Source organism: Trachypithecus francoisi, unplaced genomic scaffold, assembly GCF_009764315.1.
Source record: "Trachypithecus francoisi isolate TF-2019V2 unplaced genomic scaffold, Tfra_2.0 Lachesis_group4, whole genome shotgun sequence".
NCBI lineage: Eukaryota > Metazoa > Chordata > Mammalia > Primates > Cercopithecidae > Trachypithecus > Trachypithecus francoisi.
In genome coordinates, this window is record NW_022681469.1 from 115,320,685 (window position 1) to 115,343,801 (window position 23,117).

At 52.7% G+C, this 23,117-nt stretch overlaps 3 protein-coding genes across 8 annotated transcripts in view; 1 reads left to right on the forward strand and 2 right to left on the reverse strand.

The window, feature by feature from the left end:
- Positions 1-6,725, reverse strand: part of ZCWPW1 (zinc finger CW-type and PWWP domain containing 1) — a 30,176-nt gene extending 23,451 nt beyond the window's left edge. For 3 of the 6 annotated variants that reach the window (XM_033192073.1, XM_033192071.1, XM_033192068.1), the window contains exons 1-2: positions 6,269-6,445; positions 2,123-2,229 (exon numbers count right to left, since the gene is read on the reverse strand). The gene's annotated coding sequence lies outside the window, so the exon portion shown is untranslated. Of the gene's footprint in view, positions 1-2,122; positions 2,230-3,820; positions 4,007-6,268; positions 6,485-6,600 lie in introns of those variants that run through there. The other 3 variants (XM_033192069.1, XM_033192072.1, XM_033192070.1) reach the window with 3 other exon arrangements.
- Positions 6,726-7,065: 340 nt separating this feature from the next.
- Positions 7,066-12,264, forward strand: MEPCE (methylphosphate capping enzyme). Its single transcript, XM_033192066.1, has 4 exons — positions 7,066-9,811; positions 11,074-11,292; positions 11,420-11,546; positions 11,659-12,264. Exons 1-4 carry the CDS (start codon positions 8,141-8,143, stop codon positions 11,709-11,711), a joined length of 2,070 nt encoding a protein of 689 aa, XP_033047957.1. The 5' UTR covers positions 7,066-8,140; the 3' UTR covers positions 11,712-12,264.
- A 1,457-nt stretch (positions 12,265-13,721) lies between these two features.
- Positions 13,722-14,997, reverse strand: PPP1R35 (protein phosphatase 1 regulatory subunit 35). The gene is made up of 4 exons (XM_033193078.1): positions 14,580-14,997; positions 14,287-14,503; positions 14,070-14,206; positions 13,722-13,976 (listed from the first exon to the last, which is right to left on the reverse strand). Exons 1-4 carry the CDS (start codon positions 14,808-14,810, stop codon positions 13,803-13,805), a joined length of 759 nt encoding a protein of 252 aa, XP_033048969.1. The 5' UTR covers positions 14,811-14,997; the 3' UTR covers positions 13,722-13,802.
- Between the last annotated feature and the right edge of the window lie 8,120 nt (positions 14,998-23,117).

A 23,117-nucleotide genomic window follows, 5' to 3' on the forward strand; every position in this document is an offset into this window, starting at 1 on the left:
TAACAATTTTCTCTTCCTTTCACTTCTATAAATGTGAATAATTCAGACGTGCTGTTCTAAAGCAACTACGTTTCCTTTATATTAAAGAGCACATTTTCGCCGGGCACGGTGGTTCAAGCCTGTAATCCCAGCACTTTGGGAGGCCGAGACGGGCAGATCATGAGGTCAGGAGATCGAGACCATCCCGGCTAATGCGGTGAAACCCCGTCTCTACTAAAAAATACAAAGAACTAGCCAGGCGAGGTGGCGGGCGCCTGTAGTCCCAGCTACTCCGGAGGCTGAGGCAGGAGAATGGCGTAAACCCGGAAGGTGGAGCTTGCAGTGAGCTGAGATCCGGCCACTGCACTCCAGCCCAGGCGACAGAGCGAGACTCCGTCTCAAAAAAAAAAAAAAAAAAGAGCACATTTTCTTGCTGTTTCCATTTTAACTCATCATGATCAATCCCAAAATATATTTGCTCCAGAAAAAAAGGCAAGTTGGAATTTTGGGGAGAAACACTCAAGCAAATTAATCTCCCTTTATTATAATCCTAAATAGAAGGTAATGACTGGATAAAATTGGCTGGGCATGGTGGCTGACGCCTGTAATCCCAGCACTTTGGGAGGCTGAAGCGAGTGGATCACCTGAGGTCAGGAGTTTGACACTAGCCTGTTCAACATGGCAAAACCCATCTCTACTAAAAATACAAAAAATTAGCCAGGCGTGGTGGCGGGCGCCTGTAATCCCAGCTCATCGGGAGGCTGAGGCAGGAAAATTGCTTGCACCCAGGAGGCAGAGGTTGCAGTGAGCCAAGATTGCGCCATTGCACTCCAGCCTGGGCAACAAGAGCAAAACTCCGTCTCAAAAAAAAAGAAAAAAAGACTGGATAAAATTAGGCTGTAAAAAGAATATTAATTTGATCACAAATGACAAATATACCTTTCTCAGACTTTAAAATTCCAAAAAAGATCACAAGAAGTCTCAGTCTAAGTTACAAGGGCTATGCTAAGTGAGAAAAGCAGAGTGAAAATCAGTGTGTTTCAGATGACAATATTTAGTTTTAAAAACATATGTCTAGTATAATAGAGAAAATCATAAATTTTCTCTGGAAGAGAAAAAAAATGGATCAAAATGCCTCTGGGGAGTAGAACTGGGTAGATGAGTGTGAAAGGAAGCTTTTGGTATACTCCCTCATGTATCTTTGGCATTTTAAAACACGCAAATGTTACTACTTCAAAAAATATTTTAAATTTTTTTTTTTTTTTTTTTTTTTTGAGAAACAAGTCTTGCTCTGTCACCAGGCTGGAGTGCAGTGGCACGATCTTCGCTCACTGAAACCTCTACCTCCAGGGTTCAAGTGACTCTCCTGCCTCAGCCTTCTGAGTAGCTGGGATTTCAGGAGTGTGCCACCACCCCCAGCTAATTTTTGTATTTTTAGTAGAGACAGGGTTTCACCATGTTGGCCAGGATGGTCTCAATCTCCTGACCTCGTGATCCGCCTGCCTCGGCCTCCCAAAATGCTGGGATTACAGGCGTGAGGCACAGTGCCCAGCCTAAATTCTTTAAGTAAAATTAAAAGAGAGTATTTTGGCCGGGCGCGGTGGCTCAAGCCTGTAATCCCAGCACTTTGGGAGGCCGAGACGGGCGGATTACGAGGTCAGGAGATCGAGACCATCCTGGCTAATACGGTGAAACCCTGTCTCTACTTAAAAATACAAAAAACTAGCCGGGCGACGAGGCGGACGCCTGTAGTCCCAGCTACTCGGGAGGCTGAGGCAGGAGAATGGCGTAAACCCAGGAGGCGGAGCTTGCAGTGAGCTGAGATCCGGCCATTGCACTCCAGCCTGGGTGGCAGAGCAAGACTCCGTCTCAAACAAACAAACAAAAAAAAAATAAAAGAGAGTATTTTGACTAATCTAAAAATACAAAACATTTCCAGTATTTAGGTTCAAATCCTTATCTAAACCTGTAAAGATCTTCCTAGGCCAAAGTATGTTTCTGGAGCCCCAACCAACGAGATAGAATTGTGGTTCACTGTTGAGCTAGTAAGATGTAATAAATCTATAAACAGTGATAAATAGTATCACATAATATGTATAATCTGTGCATGTGAGGAACACTGCTTTCAAACAAAAGCTCTAACCTGATCAATGAAGAAGGGAAGGCCAGGAAGTAACTTTCTGAGAACTCAGGTTGCCCCTCCTCTGTTTCAGGTGAATTAACTTCTTTCACAATAACAAATACTGAAAGCTGGTTCAGAGAGAGAGGAAAAAAAATATAGACAGTTAGTAAATATATAAAATACCACTAACTTTCTTCTGTACAGCTACTAAATGCCTAGAGGCTGTAGACTCAGGAATAAAATTTGAGGTTTTAATTTCTCTTTTCTTACCTTAGATGAAGAGGGGCAGGATGTGGGGTTGAGGGAAAGGCTTTAATAAGAGGGGCAAAGGCTTTAAATAAGAATGTAAAAGAACCCCCGGGCGCGGTGGCTCAAGCCTGTAATCCCAGCACTTTGGGAGGCTGAGACGGGCGGATCACGAGGTCAGGAGATGGAGACTATCCTGGCGAACACGGTGAAACCCCGTCTCTACTAAAAAATACAAAAAACTAGCCGGGCGAGGTGGCGGGCACCTGTAGTCCCAGCTACTTGGGAGGCTGAGGCAGGAGAATGGCGTAAACCCGGGAGGTGGAGCTTGCAGTGAGCTGAGATCCGGCCACTGCACTCCAGCCTGGGTGACAGAGCCAGACTCAGGCTCAAAAAAAAAAAAAAAAAAAAGAATGTAAAAGAACCAGTACAGTTGCAGAAACCATATTCCCATCACTCAACATACGAAATGAGGGTAAAAAAGGAGGGAAAAAGAACTTAGAAATAATAAAGGGAACCAGGGAAAGTGAATGAGGATCTCAAAACAGTTTTATTTCGCTTAGAACATTAAAAATCATCACATAAATTTTGAGATGAAATCATCTAACTCAGCAGTTCTAAGTGTGGTCCCAGAATCCTTGGGGGTCCTCTCCCTTTTCCAACTACCTATCTGTATTAAGGTTGATTTTCTCATGTACTTTTACAAAAACAAGATATCCCAACAGACTAAATGCAGAAACTGATGAGAACCCAGTTGTTTTCTATTAAGCCAGACATGAAGAGATCTGTAAAAATGTAAAACACCACCATTCCTCATGCTAAATTTTCTTTTGTTTAGGAAAATGTATTTTTCATAAAAACCTGTTTAGGTTAACATATTATTTCTAATCAAACTTTAAATGTTTCTCAATTTTAATTTCTAATATGTTTATATCAACAGATACAAACCAAATAAAAGCTCTTTGGAGTTCTCCATAATTTAAGAGTATAAAAGGGTTCTCAGACCAAAAAGTTTGAGAACTGACCTAGTGAAATAACTTCTCAGTCTTGCCATTTTTTTTTTTTTTTTTTTTTTTTTTTTTCTGAGACGGAGTCTGGCTGTGTCGCCCAGGCTGGAGTGCAGTGGCGCGATCTCGGCTCACTGCAAGCTCCGCCTCCCGGGTTCATGCCATTCTCCCGCCTCAGCCTCCGAGTAGCTGGGACTACAGGCGCCCGCCACCACGCCCGGCTAATTTTTTGTATTTTTAGTAGAGACGGGGTTTCACCATGTTAGCCAAGATGGTCTCGATCTCCTGACCTCGTGATCCGCCCGCCTCGGCCTCCCAAAGTGCTGGGATTACAGGCTTGAGCCACCGCGCCCGGCCTAGTCTTGCCAATTTTTAAAAAATAAACGGTAATTCTCTCTCCCTACACACCATTCAGAATGTGTTCCCACACTTCCTCCTCCTAACCATCCAATCATTCCTTCTTTACCTTGTTCCTCAAATCCTTGGTCTAAGAGAAGTAAACCCTTCAGCATTGTCATCTAATCCAGACTCCCTGAGTCTCAAAAAAGTGGTAAAGAGTATATTTCAGCCGGGCGCAGTGGCTCACGCCTGTAATTCCAGCACTTTGGGAGGCCAAGGTGGTCAGATCACCTGAGGTCAGGAGTTCAAGACCAGCCTGACCAACATGGTGAAGCCCCGTCTCCACTAAAATACAAAAATTAGCGGGGTGTGGTGGCAGGCACCTGTAATCTCAGCTAATCGGCAGGCTGAAGGAGGAGAATCACTTGAACCCAGGAAGTGGAGGCTGCAGTGAGCCAAGATCGTGCTATTTGCACTCCAGCCTGGGCAAAATGAGCGAGACTCCATCTCAAAAAAAAACAAAAGGTATATTTCAAATCTTTCTTAAGCCAGAGTCTGATCTTCCTTTATGCGTTAATAACAGTATGTGGACTCCTGCTTATTTTCGTGCATCAATTAACTAACAGCAGTTTCCTTCCTTCTTTCCTTTTTCCCTTCCTCCCTCTTCCCTCCCTTCCTCCTCCTTTCCTCCCTCCTCTTCCTCCCTCCCTCCTTCCTTCCTTGTCCTCCTCCCGTCCTCCCTCCCTCTCCTTCTTCCTTCCCTCCTCTCCCTCTTCCCTCCCTTCCTCCTTCCCTCCTCTCCCTCTTCCCTCCCTTCCTCCTTCCCTCCTCTCCCTCTTCCCTCCCTTCCTCCTTCCCTCCTCTCCCTCTTCCCTCCCTTCCTCCTTCCCTCCTCTCCCTCTTCCCTCCCTTCCTCCTTCCCTCCTCTCCCTCTTCCCTCCCTTCCTCCTTCCCTCCTCTCCCTCTTCCCTCCCTTCCTCCTCCTTTCCTCCCTCCTCTTCCTCCCTCCCTCCTTCCTCTCTTCCTCCCCTTCTCCTTTCTCCCCCTCCTCCTTCCCCCTTCCTCTCCCTCCTCCTTCCCCCTTCCCTCTCCCTCCTCCTTCCCCCTTCCCTCTCCCTCCTCCTTCCCCCTTCCCTCTCCCTCCTCCTTCCCCCTTCCCTCTCCCTCCTCCTTCCCCCTTCCCTCTCCTCCTCCTTCCCCCTTCCCTCTCCCTCCTCCTTCCCCCTTCCCTCTCCCTCCTCCTTCCCCCTTCCCTCTCCCTCCTCCTTCCCCCTTCCCTCTCCCTCCTCCTTCCCCCTTCCCTCTCCCTCCTCCTTCCCCCTTCCCTCTCCCTCCTCCTTCCCCCTTCCCTCTCCTCCTCCTTCCCCCTTCCCTCTTTCCTCCCCCTCTCCTTCCTACCCCCCCTCCTCCCTTCCTGGCTTCCCCTCCACGGTTCCCCACCTCCCCTCCTCCGTCCTTCCTCTCCCTCCTCCATCCTTCCTCTCCCTCCTCCATCCTTCCTCTCCCTCCTCCATCCTTCCTCTCCCTCCCCTTTTTCCCTTCGTCTCTTCACCCCCTCCTCTCTCCCCCTCCCTCCCCCTTCCCCCCTTCCTCTCTCTTCTCCTCCCCTCCCCCTCCTTCCTTCCTCCCCCTTCCCTCCCTTGCTTGCTTCCTTCATGTTTGTGCACAAGCTCAGCAAGCCTGATTTAAAACATTTAACAAGAAAGAAGAGGCAGGTGGATCACCTGAAGTCAGGAGTTCAAGATCAGCCTAGCCAATACGTGAAACCCCGTCTCTACTAAAAATACAGAAAAATTAGCCGGGCACGGTGAGGCGTGCCTGTAATCCCAGAATTTTGGGAGGCCAAGACGGGCGGATCCCCTGAGGTCAGGAGTTCGAGACCAGCCTGGCCAACATGGAGAAACTCTACCTCTACTAAAAATACAAAATTAGCTGGGCGTGGTGGTGGGCGCCTGTAACCCCAGCTCCTCAGGAGGCTGAGGCAGGAGAATCGCTTGAACTCGGCAGGCGGAGGTTGTAGTGAGCGGAGATCGCACCACTGCACTCCAGCCTGGGCGACAGAGCAAGACTGTCTTTTAAAAAAATAATAAAAAAAAAAGATAATTTTTTAAAAAGCCCCAATCCCAAATGCACCTTGCAATCCAAAGGGAAGAAGTTTTGGGGAGAAGTTCTTCCCATTTCAGGGGTGCTCCCATTTTCCTCTTCCCTCACCCCTTATTATCTCTCAGGGATAGGGGTTCAGTTCGGAGGTTTCCCTGAGCCACACGTCCTCGCCTCTCCCCTAAAACGGTGGCGTCCCCTTCTCTCTTTCCCATTCCTTCCCTTCCTCCCACCATGAGGGTATCTCCCCTCCACTCCCACTCCCGCCAAAGGCACCGTGATCCTCATTCTCACTCATATTGTCGGTGCCCGCCAGGAGATTGGGCTATTTTTGTCTGTTTCTTGGGAGCGACAGATTCTGAGGAAAAAGGGCCAAGAGCTGGTTGTCGCCCTGAGAAAGTTTCTCCTCAGGCAACGGGTGCCAGGACTGGCGGCGCCTAGCACCTTCACCTACAACCAGAAACTAGCCGGCTACCTTCAGGAACAAGGAGGACCTAAAGGCGAGGTGCAGAACCAGCTGGCGCAGCGACTCCGCAAGCCTCTCACACCTCGACCCAGGTTTCCCGCCACCAAGAAAAGGCACGAGGACGCCCTGCACGCTAGCTCCACCCCCGGACTTCGCGCTCGCGGGGTCTGAGGCGCATGCGCAACTGGAAACAGCGTCTGCGTTTCCGCGGCTGAGGTAATTCCGCCATCTTTCACCCGAACGTCCCGGGAAAACTACAAATCCCAGAATCCTCTTTGGTGTCACATATTTTTAGGCGGCGGCCTCAGCGCCTGATTGTTCTTGAAGCACATCTTACTAACTTTTCTCTGTTTCAGACTGCCTTTTCCTCCCTCTTTCCGTTCCCTGATTCCTCCTCTTCCTGCTGGTCTCCTTCACGCCCTCACTTTAGGATTTTATTTGAGACTTTCCGGGACCCCACTGTCACCCCTGTCACCCGCTCCTCGGCCCAGCACTCCGCTGGCAGGAAGACCGGGCGGCGAATCTCCCCGGGAAAACGGCGCAGATCCGCTTCTTCCTCATTGGCCGAAGCGGGGGGCCCAGCGCGGACCGAACCCCCGTCCCCGCCCACACTCTCTGGTATATAAGTCGGCGCGGAGCTGCCGCGGGCGTTTGGGGAGGTCCGTGAGCTGACGGGCCAGTGAGCGGGCGTCGGGAATGGGCGGAGGCGTTGGGGTCCGGGCCGTGGGTGTGGAGGCGGAGAGGAAGGCGTGGTGTGGCGTCTCCAGGTGATTGCGATTGGGGGAAGGCAGAGGAACCAGAGAACGACTCAGCCGTTTCGGGGGAAGAGGAAGTTAGACAACACCGGCTGTTTTAGTGCTTTTTCTTTTTCCCCAATTCAACAGAGAATATTTTCGAGGGGGGTGAGTTATAATGACCTATCGCGTTTTACTGAGCCCAGTTCCACTCCTGCCCTTCCTCGGCTTTGTAGGGTCTCTCTGCTCCTTCGGAAGCGCTTCTAAGAAGATGGGCAGAGGGGGGAGGTGTGCTACCAACAGCTCATGAATAATTCATGAGCGCCGCCCTTCGTCGGGAAGCCCCGCCCCTCGGATCGCGCTGACGCACGCTGCGTTTACCAAACTTAAGGAAGCGACGTCGCAGGCCCTACCCCTAAGACGGGAGGCGGGGCGCCACCTTCAGCACGTGCTGCCTGTACCCGCGCAAGCCCAAAAGGGTGTGCGCAGGCGCTGCCCACTAGGGGGAGGAAGGAGGCGGGGTGGGGAGGTTGTTGGATTTAGAGCCGGGTGGAGACCGCTGAGACTCATTCCTCAGGAACAAGGGTCGGGTGTCAAGGAGACCTTTTCACACCAGCTCCCGTCCCCCGCCTACGGTGGGTGGGATCGCGCGGCAGAGACAAAGGAGATCAGTAGGGCCGGACATAGCTGCGCAGGGAAGTAGGGTGTCAGTTTGGGGTGGTGGGCTTTTGCGGGGTCTGTGGGGGGGGGGGGGTTATATTTAAACTCCCAGAGCCGTTAAGTTGGTTCGTACTCCAATGCGCGCGCAACCAGTGTGGTGGCGGAGTGCGCATGCGTGGTTCCGGGGCGAAGGGAACGCGCGCTTGCCGTGCGCGCTCGCGGCCGGGTGGTAGTGGCGGAGGAGAAAGGGGTCGGCGCACGCGCGGTTGAGTGCTCGAGTAGTTCGGGTCTCGCGGGCATCTTGTTTTGGTCTCGCGGGCGAGTGGGGCGCACTTCGCGGGGAGGCGCTGGGGCGCGAGACTAGGCGAGAAGAGCAAAGCTGCGCGCGCACTCGGGAAAGGGGGGGAAGGGAGCAGGGTCCAGGCAGGGGGGGTTAAGCCCCCTGATCCCCTTCGTTACCCCGACTGGGACGGAATAAGGGGAGGAAATGATCGAGATGGCGGCGGAGAAGGAGCCGTTTCTGGTGCCGGCCCCGCCGCCGCCGCTCAAAGATGAGTCGGGCGGAGGGGGCGGCCCCACTGTGCCACCGCACCAAGAGGCCGCCTCTGGGGAGCTCTGCGGCGGGACGGAGCGTGGTCCGGGTCCTTGCGCGCCGTCTGCGGGGTCCCCGGCCGCTGGGGTCGGTCGAGAGAGCCCCGGGGCCGCGGCCACCCCCCCCGGTGGTCCCCAGGCGCAGCAGCACCGAGGAGGTGGCCCCCAGGCGCAGTCGCACGGGGAGGCCCTCCTGTCGGATCCCCCGGGGCGAGCCGCTCCCCCGGACGTGGGGGAGGAGCGCCGGGGAGGGGGCGGGACAGAGCTGGGTCCCCCTGCTCCTCCTCGACCCCGCAATGGCTATCAGCCCCACCGGCCACCTGGGGGGGGCGGGGGCAAGAGGAGAAATAGCTGTAATGTAGGGGGAGGCGGGGGAGGCTTCAAACATCCGGCCTTCAAGAGGCGCAGGCGGGTGAATTCGGACTGTGACTCTGTGTTACCCTCCAACTTCCTCCTGGGGGGCAATATCTTTGATCCCCTGAACCTGAATAGCCTCCTGGATGAGGAAGTGAGCCGCGCCCTCAACGCGGAGACCCCTAAGTCATCCCCCCTTCCGGCCAAAGGGCGAGATCCAGTGGAGATCCTCATCCCCAAAGATATTACTGACCCGCTCAGTCTCAATACTTGCGCTGATGAGGGCCATGTAGTTCTTGCTTCGCCACTCAAGACTGGTCGGAAGCGGCATAGACACCGGGGACAGCACCACCAGCAGCAGCAGGCAGCCGGAGGGAGTGAGAGCCACCCCGTGCTGCCCACAGCCCCTCTCACCCCCTCACTCCACGGGGAGGGCGCCTCACAGCAGCCGCGGCACAGAGGCCAGAACCGGGATGCCCCCCAACCCTATGAACTCAACACAGCCATCAACTGCAGGGATGAAGTGGTGTCTCCGCTTCCATCTGCTCTACAGGGTCCCTCAGGCTCCCTATCAGCCCCTCCAGCTGCCTCAGTTACCTCTGCACCCCCATCTTCCTCCTCCCGACATCGCAAACGTCGCAGGACTTCCAGCAAGTCGGAGGCAGGGGCTAGGGGTGGAGGCCAGGGTTCCAAGGAAAAGGGCCGAGGGAGTTGGGGAGGCCGCCACCACCACCACCACCCACTGCCTGCAACAGGCTTCAAAAAGCAACAGCGCAAGTTCCAGTATGGGAATTACTGCAAATACTATGGGTACCGCAATCCTTCCTGTGAGGATGGGCGCCTTCGGGTGTTGAAGCCTGAGTGGTTTCGGGGCCGGGACGTCCTAGATCTGGGCTGCAATGTGGGCCATCTGACCCTGAGCATTGCCTGCAAGTGGGGCCCGTCCCGCATGGTGGGCCTGGATATAGATTCTCGGCTCATCCATTCTGCCCGTCAGAACATCCGACACTACCTTTCCGAGGAACTGCGCCTCCCACCCCAGACTTTGGAGGGGGACCCGGGGACAGAGGGTGAGGAAGGGACCACCACCGTTCGAAAGAGGAGCTGCTTCCCAGCCTCGCTGACTGCCAGCCGGGGTCCCATCGCTGCCCCCCAAGTGCCCTTGGATGGAGCGGACACATCAGTCTTCCCCAACAATGTTGTCTTCGTCACGGTAAGAGGGTCCAGAGGCTCTTGGAATAGGGGTCAGGTGTGAAGGTGAGATTAAACGGGAATGTGGCAGGGAAGGTTATGACCCAGATACTCAAAAGAGGGGTCTGGGTTGGCAAGTGAGAGTCTCTGCTGGGCATCTCTCCCCTCTTATAACCTGGAAAGGTGGGTTCTCTATCTTGGGGCATTGACCCTGGAGTCCTTTCTCATGACTGCAAGGATCTCCAACATAAAGGAAGACTCTTTTTTTTTTTTTTTTTTTTTTTTTTTGCAGTGCTTTGGGCTTGACCTATAATCTACACTGGTCCACCTTCCCTTCCCTTGAAGGCTGCTGCTCACTAGGGAATTTCGATCCAGGTGGAACTTGGTCGAACTTGGTCCTCAGATTGACTGAAGGAGCCTGAGAATGGGGGTCGGGCATGGAATGTCTTCTAGGGAGGAGATTAGGGTAGCAGCAGACTAATAGTGGCGTTTCTGCCCTTTGATAGCCACCTTGCTCCCATCAGCGGCTTTTGTTTTTCTAGACAGTTTGTTGAAGTGTGTCAGGAACCCAAGGGACTTGGCTGTAGATCCTCTCCACATTTACCCTAGATAGTGGGAGAGGGAAGAACCAGAAACTCCTCTGCAGAGAGGAGAGCCCCATGCCCAGCGGAGTCCCCTGACCCCACACAGCTCCCCAGAGAACTCTCCAGTTAGGCTGCCTGCTGGGATCTTTGGCATTGTGTTGGGTTAAGCCTTGAAGAATGGTCTTTTTAGAGGGTTGTGATGAGCTTATCTTCTAGAAAAGGCTTCCTAAAGGATGTGGCTCTTCATTTCTCTCAGAGAAAGGAAAGAATAGGCGTGAAACTTTGCCAGCCCCAACTGCAGGGAAGGAACCACAGGTCTGCCTTTGAAACCTGGGTTGGTTACCCTTGCAAAACCTGCAGTCACTCCACTTAATGTCTGTGGGTGAGAATAAGCACAGGATATGGTCTTGGGACCCCAGCTTTAGAAGACCTCATGGATAATTTGCAACATTTAAAATTACTCCGGCTCCCTCAACGTTTTTGGCTTACCATCAGTAGGAAGAAGCAGAGGCAGGAAGGTGTAGAGGAGAAAACAAAACTCAAAGAGGGCAGGCACCTTTTGGGAGTTAGTCTGAGAAGAACGTGGCCATGGGCTAAAGTGAGGCCGCAGGACTGTGTTGGCCTCAGAGCAGGTTGCCTGGGAGTAGGAGTTCTTCCATTCCCTCTGTTGACCTCACTGCCTGCCGGTACTTGCCCTCAGGGTAATTATGTGCTGGATCGAGATGACCTGGTGGAGGCCCAAACACCTGAGTATGATGTGGTGCTCTGCCTCAGCCTCACCAAGTGGGTGCATCTGAACTGGGGAGACGAGGGCCTGAAGCGCATGTTTCGCCGGATCTACCGGCACCTACGCCCTGGAGGCATCCTGGTCCTAGAGCCCCAACCCTGGTCGTCATATGGCAAGAGAAAGACCCTTACGGTGAGTTGGGTGTGGAGGGAATAATCCTTCCTTTGGTTGAGGCAAGAAAAGACCCCGAAGTGGGCATCGCCCTTGGCCAGGGGAGGTGGCAGTGTGCTGAAGTGTGGTCCCTTACCTCTCTCCTTAGGAAACAATCTACAAGAACTACTACCGAATCCAACTGAAGCCAGAGCAGTTCAGTTCCTACCTGACATCCCCAGACGTGGGCTTCTCCAGCTATGAGCTTGTGGCCACACCCCACAACACCTCTAAAGGTAAGGCGGGTTTATTTTGTCAGGGAGGCCGGTCCTGGCTGAAAGAGTGCAGACCCCCGTGGGGATTCTTGAGGTGCTGCCAACCCCTTCTGATCACTCTCTCTCCCCTCAGGCTTCCAGCGTCCTGTGTACCTGTTCCACAAGGCCCGATCCCCCAGCCACTAAGTGGCTCCCTGAACAGAAAGCGTGAAGAGGATGCCCTCGCTGCTCCTAAGGACCTGAGGGAAGAGGAAAGTGTCCCAGGGTCTTTCCTTTCTGACTCCAAAAATAGTTTCCTTTCTTGGATCTGCAAAGAAAGCTTTTCTTCCGTCGCTGCCTCAGCCTCCTCCCTACGCCTCTGGCACCTGTGCAGCAAGGCTGGCTGTGCTGGAGTCACCATCATCTTCCTCTCCCCCAGCCTCCCAGGCTGGATGGGATGGACTGTTTGCTGACCTCTGTTCTCTTAGGGCATGGGAGGTGGGAGGATATCAAATTCTCTAGCCCTTTCCTCTTATTCTCCCAAGGAGAGAGATTCCCATTTATCCTCGGCTGTTGTCCCTAGCTGCATTTCAGTGGACCATGGATAGATGGACTGAGGGATCAAGGGGAAAGCCTGGCAGGGAGGCACACAGGTACTGTGAAAATCCTTCCCTCCGTCCTCCCCCAGTGGGAGAGGGGGTTGGGTTTTGAATGTGAGAACAGCACAATAAACTTGATGTCTAGGGCAGTGGCCCCCACACCTGTGTTGGGTACTTTCTAGCTGGTGGGGGATGGGTGGTGCCTCCCCCCAGAACTTGTGTTGTTTCTCTCTACTGTTTCAAGGAAGACAAGTTTTTCAGTGGTTGGGTTGATTGTTGAACACTAGTCAAGTCCACACGCAAGTACACAGAAGCCTAGTCAGGAAAAGGTAATGCAAATTTTGGTGTGGAACTTGGAGTCTGCCTTCCCTTCCCAGAAAAACCCTGTAGGGGCTTCGGGCAGAAGGCTAAATTTTTGGTTTTTGTTTTTCTGAGATGGAGATTCGTTCTGTCATCAGGCTGGAGAGCAGTGGTGTGATCTCAGCTTACTGCAACCTCCACCTCCCTGGTTCAAGTAATTCTCCTGCCTCAGCCTCCCAAGTAGCTAGGATTATAGGCACGCACCACCATGCCCGGCTAATTTTTTGTATTTTTAGTAGACATGGGGTTTCACCATGTTGACTAGTCTGGTCTCAAACTCCTGACCTCAAGTGATCCACCCGCCTCAGCCTCCCAAAGTGCTGGGATAACAGGCGCGAGCCACCGCACCCAGCCAGAAGGCTAACTTGTAAAGAGTTGGCGGTGGAGGCAGGCAAAAGTGCTTTGGATCAAATGCTCAGGGACACACCAGCACCTTTTTTGTGCTGTGGAATCAGACTTATAGGCAATTAACAACATGAAGCTCTTCGGGGGCTTGTTAGGTGTTACTGGAACTTCAAACATACTGAGTATTCAGGTCAGGTGTAAACAGGATGGGCAAGGCTCTTCAAGGTAAAAAGCAAGGAGATAATTTCAGTAACAATGCAAACAGCTGGCTTGCAAGCTCCTTGAGACAGGTAATCAGGGAAGGCCTCTGTGAAGTGTGATAGGCTGGGCCCTGCATTTTGGGAGATCAGAGTAAGTGATGAGGCCGGGCGCGGTGGCTCACGCCTGTAATCCCAACACTTTGGGAGGCCGAGGCGGGCGGATCACCTGAGGTCGCGAGTTCGAGACCAGCCTGACCAACATGGAGAAACTCCCGTCGCTACTAAAAATACAAAATTAGCTGGGCATGGTGGCACATGCCTATAATCCAAGCTACTAGGGAGGCTGAGGCAGAATTGCTTGCACGTGGGACGCGGAGGTTGCGGTGAGCCGAGATCGTGCCATCCATTGCACTCCAGCCTGGGCAACAAGAGTGAAACTCCGCCTCAAAAAAAAAAAAAAAAAGTGATGAACAATCGCTGCGTGATCAAAAACAGGCAGTAGCTGTGGCTGAAGTCAGACAGGCAGGTAAGGTTGTGAACGGAGAAGTATCTAAGTAAACCTCTAATATGGACGGTGTTTTCCACTTGCCATGACTCGCCCAAGTTCCAAGAAGGCCCCCAAACTCGACTTCCAGGCAGCTTTCAACCTGAGGCTAAGTGGATAACCCCCAGAGAGCTTTTAACCCCATTTTAGGCCTCCAGGAAGAGTCCCATTTATTAGCAAAATTAGTTTATTCTAACAAATAGTTTAACAGAAAAATACGAACTAGCCCTCCAGGGATCTTTGGGGTCTACTACGCTTCCCATCGCCTCAGTGTCCGGTGCATGAGGAAGGTGTCCTCTGAAGGGCGGGGCCGGAGTTGAAGCCGGAGAGGGGACAGACCGTCCAGGGTCAGGTGTGGAGATTCATAAAATAGTGTTTCTGGGTCACACAAGATGGTCATGTCTGGCCCCGGCCCAGGTGGCTCCTGTTGGGAGGTGGGGCCCAAAGCAAGGTTACACTCTGGAAGAATCCGGGTAAGGGGGTACATGGAGGAAGCCCCACGCCCAGACACCATCACCTTTGGGGGCGGGGCTCGAGTCTGTGGCGGCAGGAGAGCCAATTTCTCCCTGAGCGCAGCGTTCAGAACCTGTTCCTCCGGCACCTGCAGGCGCACCAGGTCCCGGAAGAGCCGCTTGGAGCGCGGCACGTTCAGCCCTGGGAGCGCAGCGGGGGCGGAGGTGAGTGGCGCCCCTCGCCCCGACTCCCGCGCGCGGCCGGCCGCCCGCCCCCCTCACCCTCGGACACGCTCTCCTCCAGGCCGCAGCGGATCTGGAACGACTTTCTTAGCTGTTCCTCCACGGCCTTCGCGGCATCAAAGTGGCTCCCGGCTGTGGCCCGCAGCTCCAGGCCCAAGGCCAGGCTGCTCTGCAGCACGGGCATCTCCAGCTCCTGCGGCACCGCAGGCTGCGGCTTGGACCGCACCGGGGAGGGCGGCGTCAGGCGGAAACGGACCTGGGAGCAGAGAGCAGGAGGGTGACTAGGTGGGCGCGAGGCCGTCGCAGACCGGGGGCCAGCCTCCCACGCTCACCTGCCGTCGCTGCCGAGCCGCGCCCCGATGCACCCCCCGCCCCTTCCGCCGCCCGGGGCTGCCGTGACGCGGCTCAGGGCTGTCGGGCCGCAGGCTCAGGCTCAAGTCCAGGCCGGGCTCGGGCAGTGGGGCTCGGGGTTCCGGGGCTCGGGGCTCCGGGGGTGGTCCCGAGACCGCCGCGGCTTCTTCCCCGTCCGCCAACTCCAGCTCTGACTCTCCACAGCCCATCATCTTTGGAGGTGTCTTGAGGGTGCGGAGATGCGGGGGGGATCGCAGGCGGTCCAAGAGTCAGGCGACACAGCCTCACCACCTCATTTCACCCGCCCCTCCTAGACACCGCTACCGGAAACCGTTAACCCTTTCCTTCGGGGGGCGGAGTCAGCAGCTCCACCCACCCTATTGGCGCTCCCAGGCGTCATTTCCCTCGCCCCGCCCCCAGGTTCCCGGCGGGCTTCCGCACTCACAGCCTTGGCACTACCCCCAAGCCGAAGTGTTGCACGCACTCACAGTCTTGGCACCACCCCCAAGCCGAAGTGTTTTTGAGGTGTTTTGGGAACGGTTGAAGCCCTACGGCTCCTCATCAGGGCCACTTCTCCTCTTGAAAACTCTGCCATGGCTGAGTTGCCCAGAGGAATCTTAGTCCGGCTAGTGCTGCGATGCCCAGTGCCCAGTGTGTCAGTCCTCATTCCTGGGGCGCCAAATGGGGCAGCATTTTTTTTTTTTTAGACTGAGCCTCTCTCTATAGTCCGGGGTGGAGTGCAGGGGCGCGATTTCGGCTCACTGCAACCTCCGCCTCCCAGGTTCAAGAGATTCTCCTGCCTCAGCCTCCTGAGTAGCTGGGATTACAGGCGCGCGCCACCACGCCCGGCTAATTTTTGTATTTTTAGTAGAGATGGGGTTTCACCATGTTGGTCAGGCTGGTCTCGAACTCCTCGTGATCCGCCCACCTCGGCCTCCCAAAGTGCTGGGATTACAGGTGTGAGCCACCGCGCCTGGCAGCTTTAAGGTAACCGTCCAGTGTGCCCTGACCTCCCCACTCGGACCTCTACAGCATTTCCGGTGTTCCGTTACCTCCAAACTCGGACCAGAGCTTCCCTGTATGAGTGCGGGCGAGGGTCGCCGACCCCACCCCGGACTCCGTCCTGGGACACAACAACTTTTGCAGCTTTTTGTGACTACTTTTACCTTCGAGAGTTCCCTGAAATATTAATTTGTATAAAAAGTAGATACCTGGAACGGGTGCGGTGGCGCATTCCTGCAATTCCAATTCTTTGAGAGGCCGAGTCGGGAAGATGGCTTGAAACTCTGAGTTAGAGACAAGCATGGGCAACATACCGAGACCCCACACCACCAATCCCAATCTCTACCAGAAAAATTTAATTTTAGCCGGGCGTGGTGGTGGTGCTTGCCTGTAGTCCCAGCTACTGGGAAGGCTGAGGCGGGAGCATCACTTGAGCCCAGGAGTTCCAGGCTGCAGTGAGCTCTGATACCACTGCGCTCTAGCCTGGGCGACAGAGCAAGACCCTGCCTCAGAAACAAACAAACAAAAAACTCTGTATTGTGGATTCAATGTTTTGGTTTGTCTTTCTTTTTTTTTTTTTTTTTTTTTTGAGACGGAGTCTCGCTCTGTCGCCCAGGCTGGAGTGCAGTGGCGCGATCTCGGCTCACTGCAAGCTCCGCCTCCTGGGTTTATGCCATTCTCCTGCCTCAGCCTCCCAAGTAGCTGGGACTACAGGCGCCCACCACCTCGCCCGGCTAGTTTTTTGTATTTTTTTAGTAGAGACGGGGTTTCACCGTGTTCGCCAGGATGGTCTCGATCTCCTGACCTCGTGATCCGCCCGTCTTGGCCTCCCAAAGTGCTGGGATTACAGGCTTGAGCCACCGTGCCCGGCCGGTTTGTTTTTTGAGATGGAGTCTCGCTCTGTCGCCCAGGCTGGAGGCTGTGGCACAATCTCAGCTCACTGCAACCTCTGCCTCCCGTGTTCAAGCAATTCTCCCACCTTAGCCTCCCAAGTAGCTGGGATTACAAGCGCCTACCTCCACGCCCAGCTAATTTTTTTGTATTTTTAGTAGAGACAGGGATTCACCATGTTGGCCACGTTGGTCCCGAACTCCTGACCTCAAGTGGTTCACCTGCCTTGGCCTCCCAAAGTGCTGGGATTACAGGCAGTAGCCACTGCACCCAGCCTTGAGTTCAGTTTTCTTCATTTTTAATGTCAGTGGATTTATCCTGGGCCCTGAGCTTTTCCGGGTAGCAGAAGACTCCTGAATTGCAGAAAAGGAAATAAGAGCTCCCACCTGCTCCTTATGTTACTTGGGGCAGGTTCCCTCAATTCTGCAAGCCTCCGTTTATTTTTGTGTAAAATGTAAGTGGAAGTGGGTTCAGGAATCCTTTCTTACTCTTTTTTTTTTTTAACTCTCTAGAGTGCTTCAAAGAGGTTCAGGAATCTTGAGGCTTTCCTGGAATTGATTGATGCTCAGTCAACAGGCATGTTTGTGTACCACTTTTCATTATGAGAGTTTCCACATTGTTCATTTTATCTTTCCAGGAAGTGCTGTGGAACATCAGATAGAATGGATAGCATAGCCCATATTTTACAAAAAGGATTTTAAAGGAAGATCTCGATGGTGAAACACTAGAGGCTTTCCTGCTAAAGTTAAGAACAAGAAAGTATGTCTATTATCTCTGTTCAATTGTGAAAAAAAATAGCTAGGTCCAAATATAACTTTTTAAACTGGGATTATAAATTAAAAATTTTTAATGGTGACATAGGGAGAGAATAGAATGAAAGACAAAGAGTCTAGATTCCTCTGAATATATTTTGTTTTGTATATCGGACTTTGGAAATGTACACATTTTATATGATTAAAAAGTTTTTAAACATCAGGCCAGGCACGGTGGCTTACGCCTGTAATCCCAGCACTTTGGGAGGCCAGAGCGGATGGATCACTCGAGGTCAGTAGTTCAAGACCAGCCTGGCCAACATGGTGAAACCTTGTCTCTACTAAAAATACAAAAATTGACTGGGCGTGGTGGCTCACGCCTGTAATCCCAGCACTTTGGGAGGCTGAGGCGGGTGAATCACGAGGTCAGGAGATCAAGACCATCCTGGCTGACACAGTGAAACCCTGTCTCTACTAAAAATAAAAATAAAAAAAATTAGCCGGGCGTGGTGGTGGGCGCCTGTAGTCCCAGATACTCAGGAGGCTGAGGCAGGAGAATGGTGTGAACCCAGGAGGCAGAGCTTGCAGTGAGCTGAGATCGCACCACTGCACTCCAGCCTGGGCGACAGAGCGAGATTCCGCCTCAGAAAAAAAAAGAAATACAAAAATTAGCCAGGCGTAATGGTGCACACCTGTAATCCGAGCTACTTGGGAAGCTGAGACACAAGAATTGCTTGAACCCAGGAGGCGTATGTTGCAGTGAGCTGAGATCGTGCAACTGGACTCCAGCATAGGTAACAGAGTAAGACTCTGCCTCAAAAAATAATAATAAAATAAAATACAAATACAAAACAATTAGCCGGGTGTGGTGACAGGCACCTGTAGTCCCAACTACTCGGGAGGCTGAGGCAGGACAATCACTTGACACCAACTCAGGAGATGGAGGTTGCAGTGAGCCAAGATTGTGCCACTGCACTCCAGCCTGGTGACAGAGCTAGACTCTGTCTCAAAAAAAAAAAAAAAAAAAAAAAAAGTTAATAAATCATGCTGTATTTTACCTTAAATTGAAAAGTATCAAGGCTGAGCGCAGTGGCTCAAGCCTGTAATCCCAGCACTTTAGGAGGCCAAGGCGGGCAAGTTGCCTGAGCTCAGGTGTTCGAGACCAGCCTGGGCAACATGGCAAAACCTCGTCTCTACTAAAAAGTACAAAATATTAGCCAGACTTGGTGGCACGTGCCTGAAGTCCCATAGTCCCAGCTACTTAGGAGGCTGAGGCATGAGAATCACTTGAACCCAGGAGGCGGCGGTTGCAGTGAGCCAGGATCTCGCCTCTGCACTCCAGCCTGGGTGGCAGAGTGAGACCATTTCACAAGAAAAAAAAAAAATGTTGGGGTTTGGAACAGTGTTTGAGGGTACACGGATGAAACAAGATTAGCCAAATGTTGATGACTGCTGAAGCAGGATTTTATTACTATATTTTCTCTACTTTTGCATATTCTTGAACATTTCTGTGACTAAATGTTTTTTGTTTATTTAAAAAAAGAGGCTGACGCAGCTTTGGCATGCAGGAAGTGTTGGAGCTGAAACTCAAAACTGTCCCCCAGGCCTTGGCTGTGCTGATAAATATCTAGGCCCTACAGGAGTTTGTGTCCATGAACCCAGTAAACGCAATTACTCAGCCTCAAAATCTAGTCACTATCTCATTTCAGGCCCCAACACAGATGAAAACAAGCCATTCTGTTTGCCCAGTTTACATTGCGGGTCTCCAAGAAGTGGAGTGTTCACCAGTGATTTTAAGAAAACAGGGCCTGGCGTGGTGGCTCACGCCTGTAATCCCAGCACTTTGGGAGGCCAAGGCAGGCAGATCACCTGAGGTTGGGAGTTTGAGATCAGCCTGACCAACATGAAAAAACCCCATCTCTACTAAAAATACAAAATTAGCAAGGTGTGGTGGCGCATACTTGTAATCCCAGCTACTCGGGAGGCTGAGGCAAGAGAATTGCTTGAAGCCGGGAGGCGGAGGTTGCGGTGAGCCAGAGATGACGCCATTGCATTCCAGCCTGGGCGACAAGAGCGAAACTCTGTCTCAAAAAATAATAATTTTAAAAAAAGAAAACAGTACCAGTGTAAGGATTGGAAGATGGAGGTGAGGGAGGTGAGAGGCCTTGGGCCTGCCCACATTCTTCCTAAGTTATTTTGGCTGGCCCAGGCTGGGAGGCCAGGAATTGCTTTTCCTCTTAAAAAGAAAAGGGGGCCGGGCGCGGTGGCTCAGGCCTGTAATCCCAGCACTTTGGGAGGCCGAGATGGGCGAATCACGAGGTCAGGAGATCAAGACCATCCTGGCTAACACGGTGAAACCCCGTCTCTACTAAAAAATACAAAAAAACTAGCCGGGCGAGGTGGCGGATGCCTGTAGTCCCAGTTACTCGGGAGGCTGAGGCAGGAGAATGGTGTAAACCCGGGAGGCGGAGCTTGCAGTGAGCTGAGATCCGGCCACTGCACTCCAGCCTGGGTGAAAGAGTGAGACTCCATCTCAAAAATAAATAAATAAAAATAAAAATAAAGAAAAGGGGACAAAAACTTAGCTGGGTGTGGTGGCGGGCATCTGTAGCCCCAGCTACTTGGGAGGCTGAGGCAGGAGAATCACTTGAACCCGGGAGGCAGAGGTTGCAATAAGCCAAGATTGCGCCACTGCACTCTAGCTTGGGTGACAGAGCGAGAATCCGTCCCAAAAAAAAAAAAAAAAAAGTGTAGAAGAAGACAGGGCGTGGTGATTCATGCCTATAATTCCAGCACTTTGGGAGGCCAAGCGGGCAGATCACTTGAGGTTAGGAGTTCAAGACCAACTGGGGCAACACAGTGAAACCTTTGTCTACTAAAACTACAAAAAATTACCTGGGCATGGCAGCACATGCGTGTAATCCCCCACTCGGGAAGCTGAGGCACGAGAATCACTTGAACCTGAGAGGCGGAGGTAGCAGTGAGCTAAGATGGTGCCACTGCACTCCAGCCTGGGCAACAGCGTGAGACTCTGTCTCAGAAAAAAAAAAAAAGGCTGAGACACAGTGACTCATGCCTGTAATTCCAGCACTTTGGGAGGCAGAGGCAGGAGGATTCCTTTGAGGCCAGGAGTTCAAGACCAGCCTGGGCAACATAGTGAGACACCATCTCTATAAAACAATTAAAAATTAGCTAGGCGTGGTGGTACATGCCTGTAGTCCCAGGTACTGGGGAGGCTGAGGTGGGAGGATCCCTTGAGCTTAGGACTTCGAGGCTGTAGTGAGCTATGATCACGCCACTGCACTCCAGCCTCGGCAACAGAGCAACACTCATCTCTTAAATATTATTTATTATAAGACTTTTGATTGGGTTAGACCTCACCAGATGCTCCTTTAGTTATCTGAGGCTGCTGTGTGGGGTAATCCCAGATCTGGATGCTAGTTTGAAGAAAGCAAGTCTCAGTGCTGGAAGGGGTCATTCAAGGTTATCCCTGAGCTTCTGCTGAGCCAGGTGCTATGGGTGGGCTAGGTGGGACAGGAGACAGGTCAGCATCTAGGGTCCTTCAAGGGACCATGTCCTTGAGAAGGGGTAGGATGCCTCCAATGCAGTGGTCCACTGCATGGTGTGGCTGAGACTGCTACAGAGGACACGAGAAGACCTGCCAGGGTTGGGGGTGGGGGAGGAGCAAGGCCTCCATCCCAGAAGTCACCTCCAAATAGGGCCAAGAAAGATCAGAGAGACAGCAAAACTCTAATACCACCCTCTGCAAACCCCACCTACAGCGATCCCTCACCTCCTGTCTCCTATTCTCTTTTTTTTTTTTTTTTTTTGAGACGGAGTCTTGCTCTGTCGCCGGGGCTGGAGTGCAGTGGCTGGATCTCAGCTCACTGCAAGCTCCGCCTCCTGGGTTCACGCCATTCTCCTGCCTCAGCCTCCCGAGTAGCTGGGACTACAGGCGCCCGCCACCTCGCCCGGCTAGTTTTTTGTATTTTTTAGTAGAGACGGGGTTTCACCGTGTTAGCCAGGATGGTCTCGATCTCCTGACCTCGTGATCCGCCCGTCTCGGCCTCCCAAAGTGCTGGGATTACAGGCTTGAGCCACCGCGCCCGGCCTGTCTCCTATTCTCAAACTGGCCTATGCCTAAGGGCCAACCCAGAGACACTTCCACCCTGGCCTGTCACATGAGACACGCTGGAAGATGGGAACGGCCAACCCTCCAGACACACATACATCCAGGCTCCTATCCCCAGAGTGCATGTTCTCATCCTACTGCATCTCGGAGGCTGGCAGGGTGAAGCCCCCAGCAGGTCAGGTAGGTCTGAGGTGTCTGAGCCTGAACTCATGACTCCAAACCACCTTCATGCCTTCATCCCAACCCAGAAGGAAGAGATCCAGGGAGGAGGGCACATATCGGGCTGCAGGCCAACACACTGACCCTGAGCCTGGCCTCCCTAGCAGCAGGCTGAGGAACAGGAGGGTTGGGATGAGCCCCATTAGGCGTGTGTGAAGTCTCTGGGACATGGGATGATGCCAGCTACTGGGATGCAGAAAAGTTGGAGGCAGGGGACAGTCTCATTCAGAAGAATTTGTACATAATCCAGGCCAGGTGTTGTGGCTCACGCCTGTAATCTCAGCATTTTGGGAGGCCCAGACGGGTGGATCACTTGAGGTCAGGAGTTCAAGACCAGCCTGGCCAACATGGTGAAACCCCCTCTCTACTAAAAATACAAAAAATACCGGTATGTGGTAGCACAGGCCTGCAATCCCAGCTACTTGGGAGGCTGAGGTGGGAGGATTGCTTGAACCCAGGAGGTGGAGGTTGCAGTGAGCCCACATTGCGCCACTGCACACCAGCCTGGGTGACAAAGCGAGACTCCATCTCAAAAAAAAAAAAATAATTTTAGCTGCGCGTGCTGGCACATGCCTGCAAATGCCAGCTACTCGGGAGGCTGAGGCACGAGAATCGCTTGACCTCGGGAGGCAGAGGTTGCAGTGAGCCGCCAGCAACTGTGTCTCAAATAAATAAATAAATAAATAAGAATTTGTCTGGAATCTGGGTGAGGCAGAGGAAAATGAAAGAAACCAGAAAAGCAAAGATAAACAGATTTGCAGGGTGGGGTGGAGGATGGAGAATTCAATGGAGCTGAGCACAGCAAGGAGGAGAATGGCGGGCTTAAGGCCTGAGCTTGCTGGCTAGATGTACTTGATGTCCACACTGGGCATAGAAGACTGATTGATGCCAGTGGTTGGGGCCTCAAAGAGCCCAAGGACAGGCTGGTCAGAGATAGATGGAGGTAGAAAGAAAGAGCATGGAGGCACGGAAGATGGGGCCATAACCCAGGAAAAGGGAGCCACGGCTAGGGGAAATGTATGCAGAAATCACCAGCCTCACTCTAGCAGGCAGGTCCTGACAGATCTCCTTAGAAGGGGACCAATGCCCAGGACCTTGGGGAGATGGATGGGGACGGGGGAAGCAGCAGATGGTCTATTACTCAATGAGGTTGGACACACAGGAGATGTTGGGGGGTTTTGGGGTAGAGAGTGATTCCCTGGAAGCCTCTGGATTGGACAGGGAGATGCTGGTGTGAGGTTTTTCCACAGTCCAAGAGAGGCTGGTAGAAGAAAAGCAGGTTCTGCTATCAGGCTGGCTGCAGTGGCTCACATCTGTAATCTCAGCCCTTTGGGAGGCCCAGGCTGGAGGATCATGTGAGGACAGGCATTCGAGACCAGCCTGGGCAAGATGGTGAAACCCTGTCTTTACAATAAAAACACAAAAAATTTAGCTGAGTATGGTGGTGTGCACCTGTAGTCCCAGCTACTCAGGAGGCTGAGGCCAGAGGATCACTTGAGCCCAGGAGTTCAAGACCAGCCTGG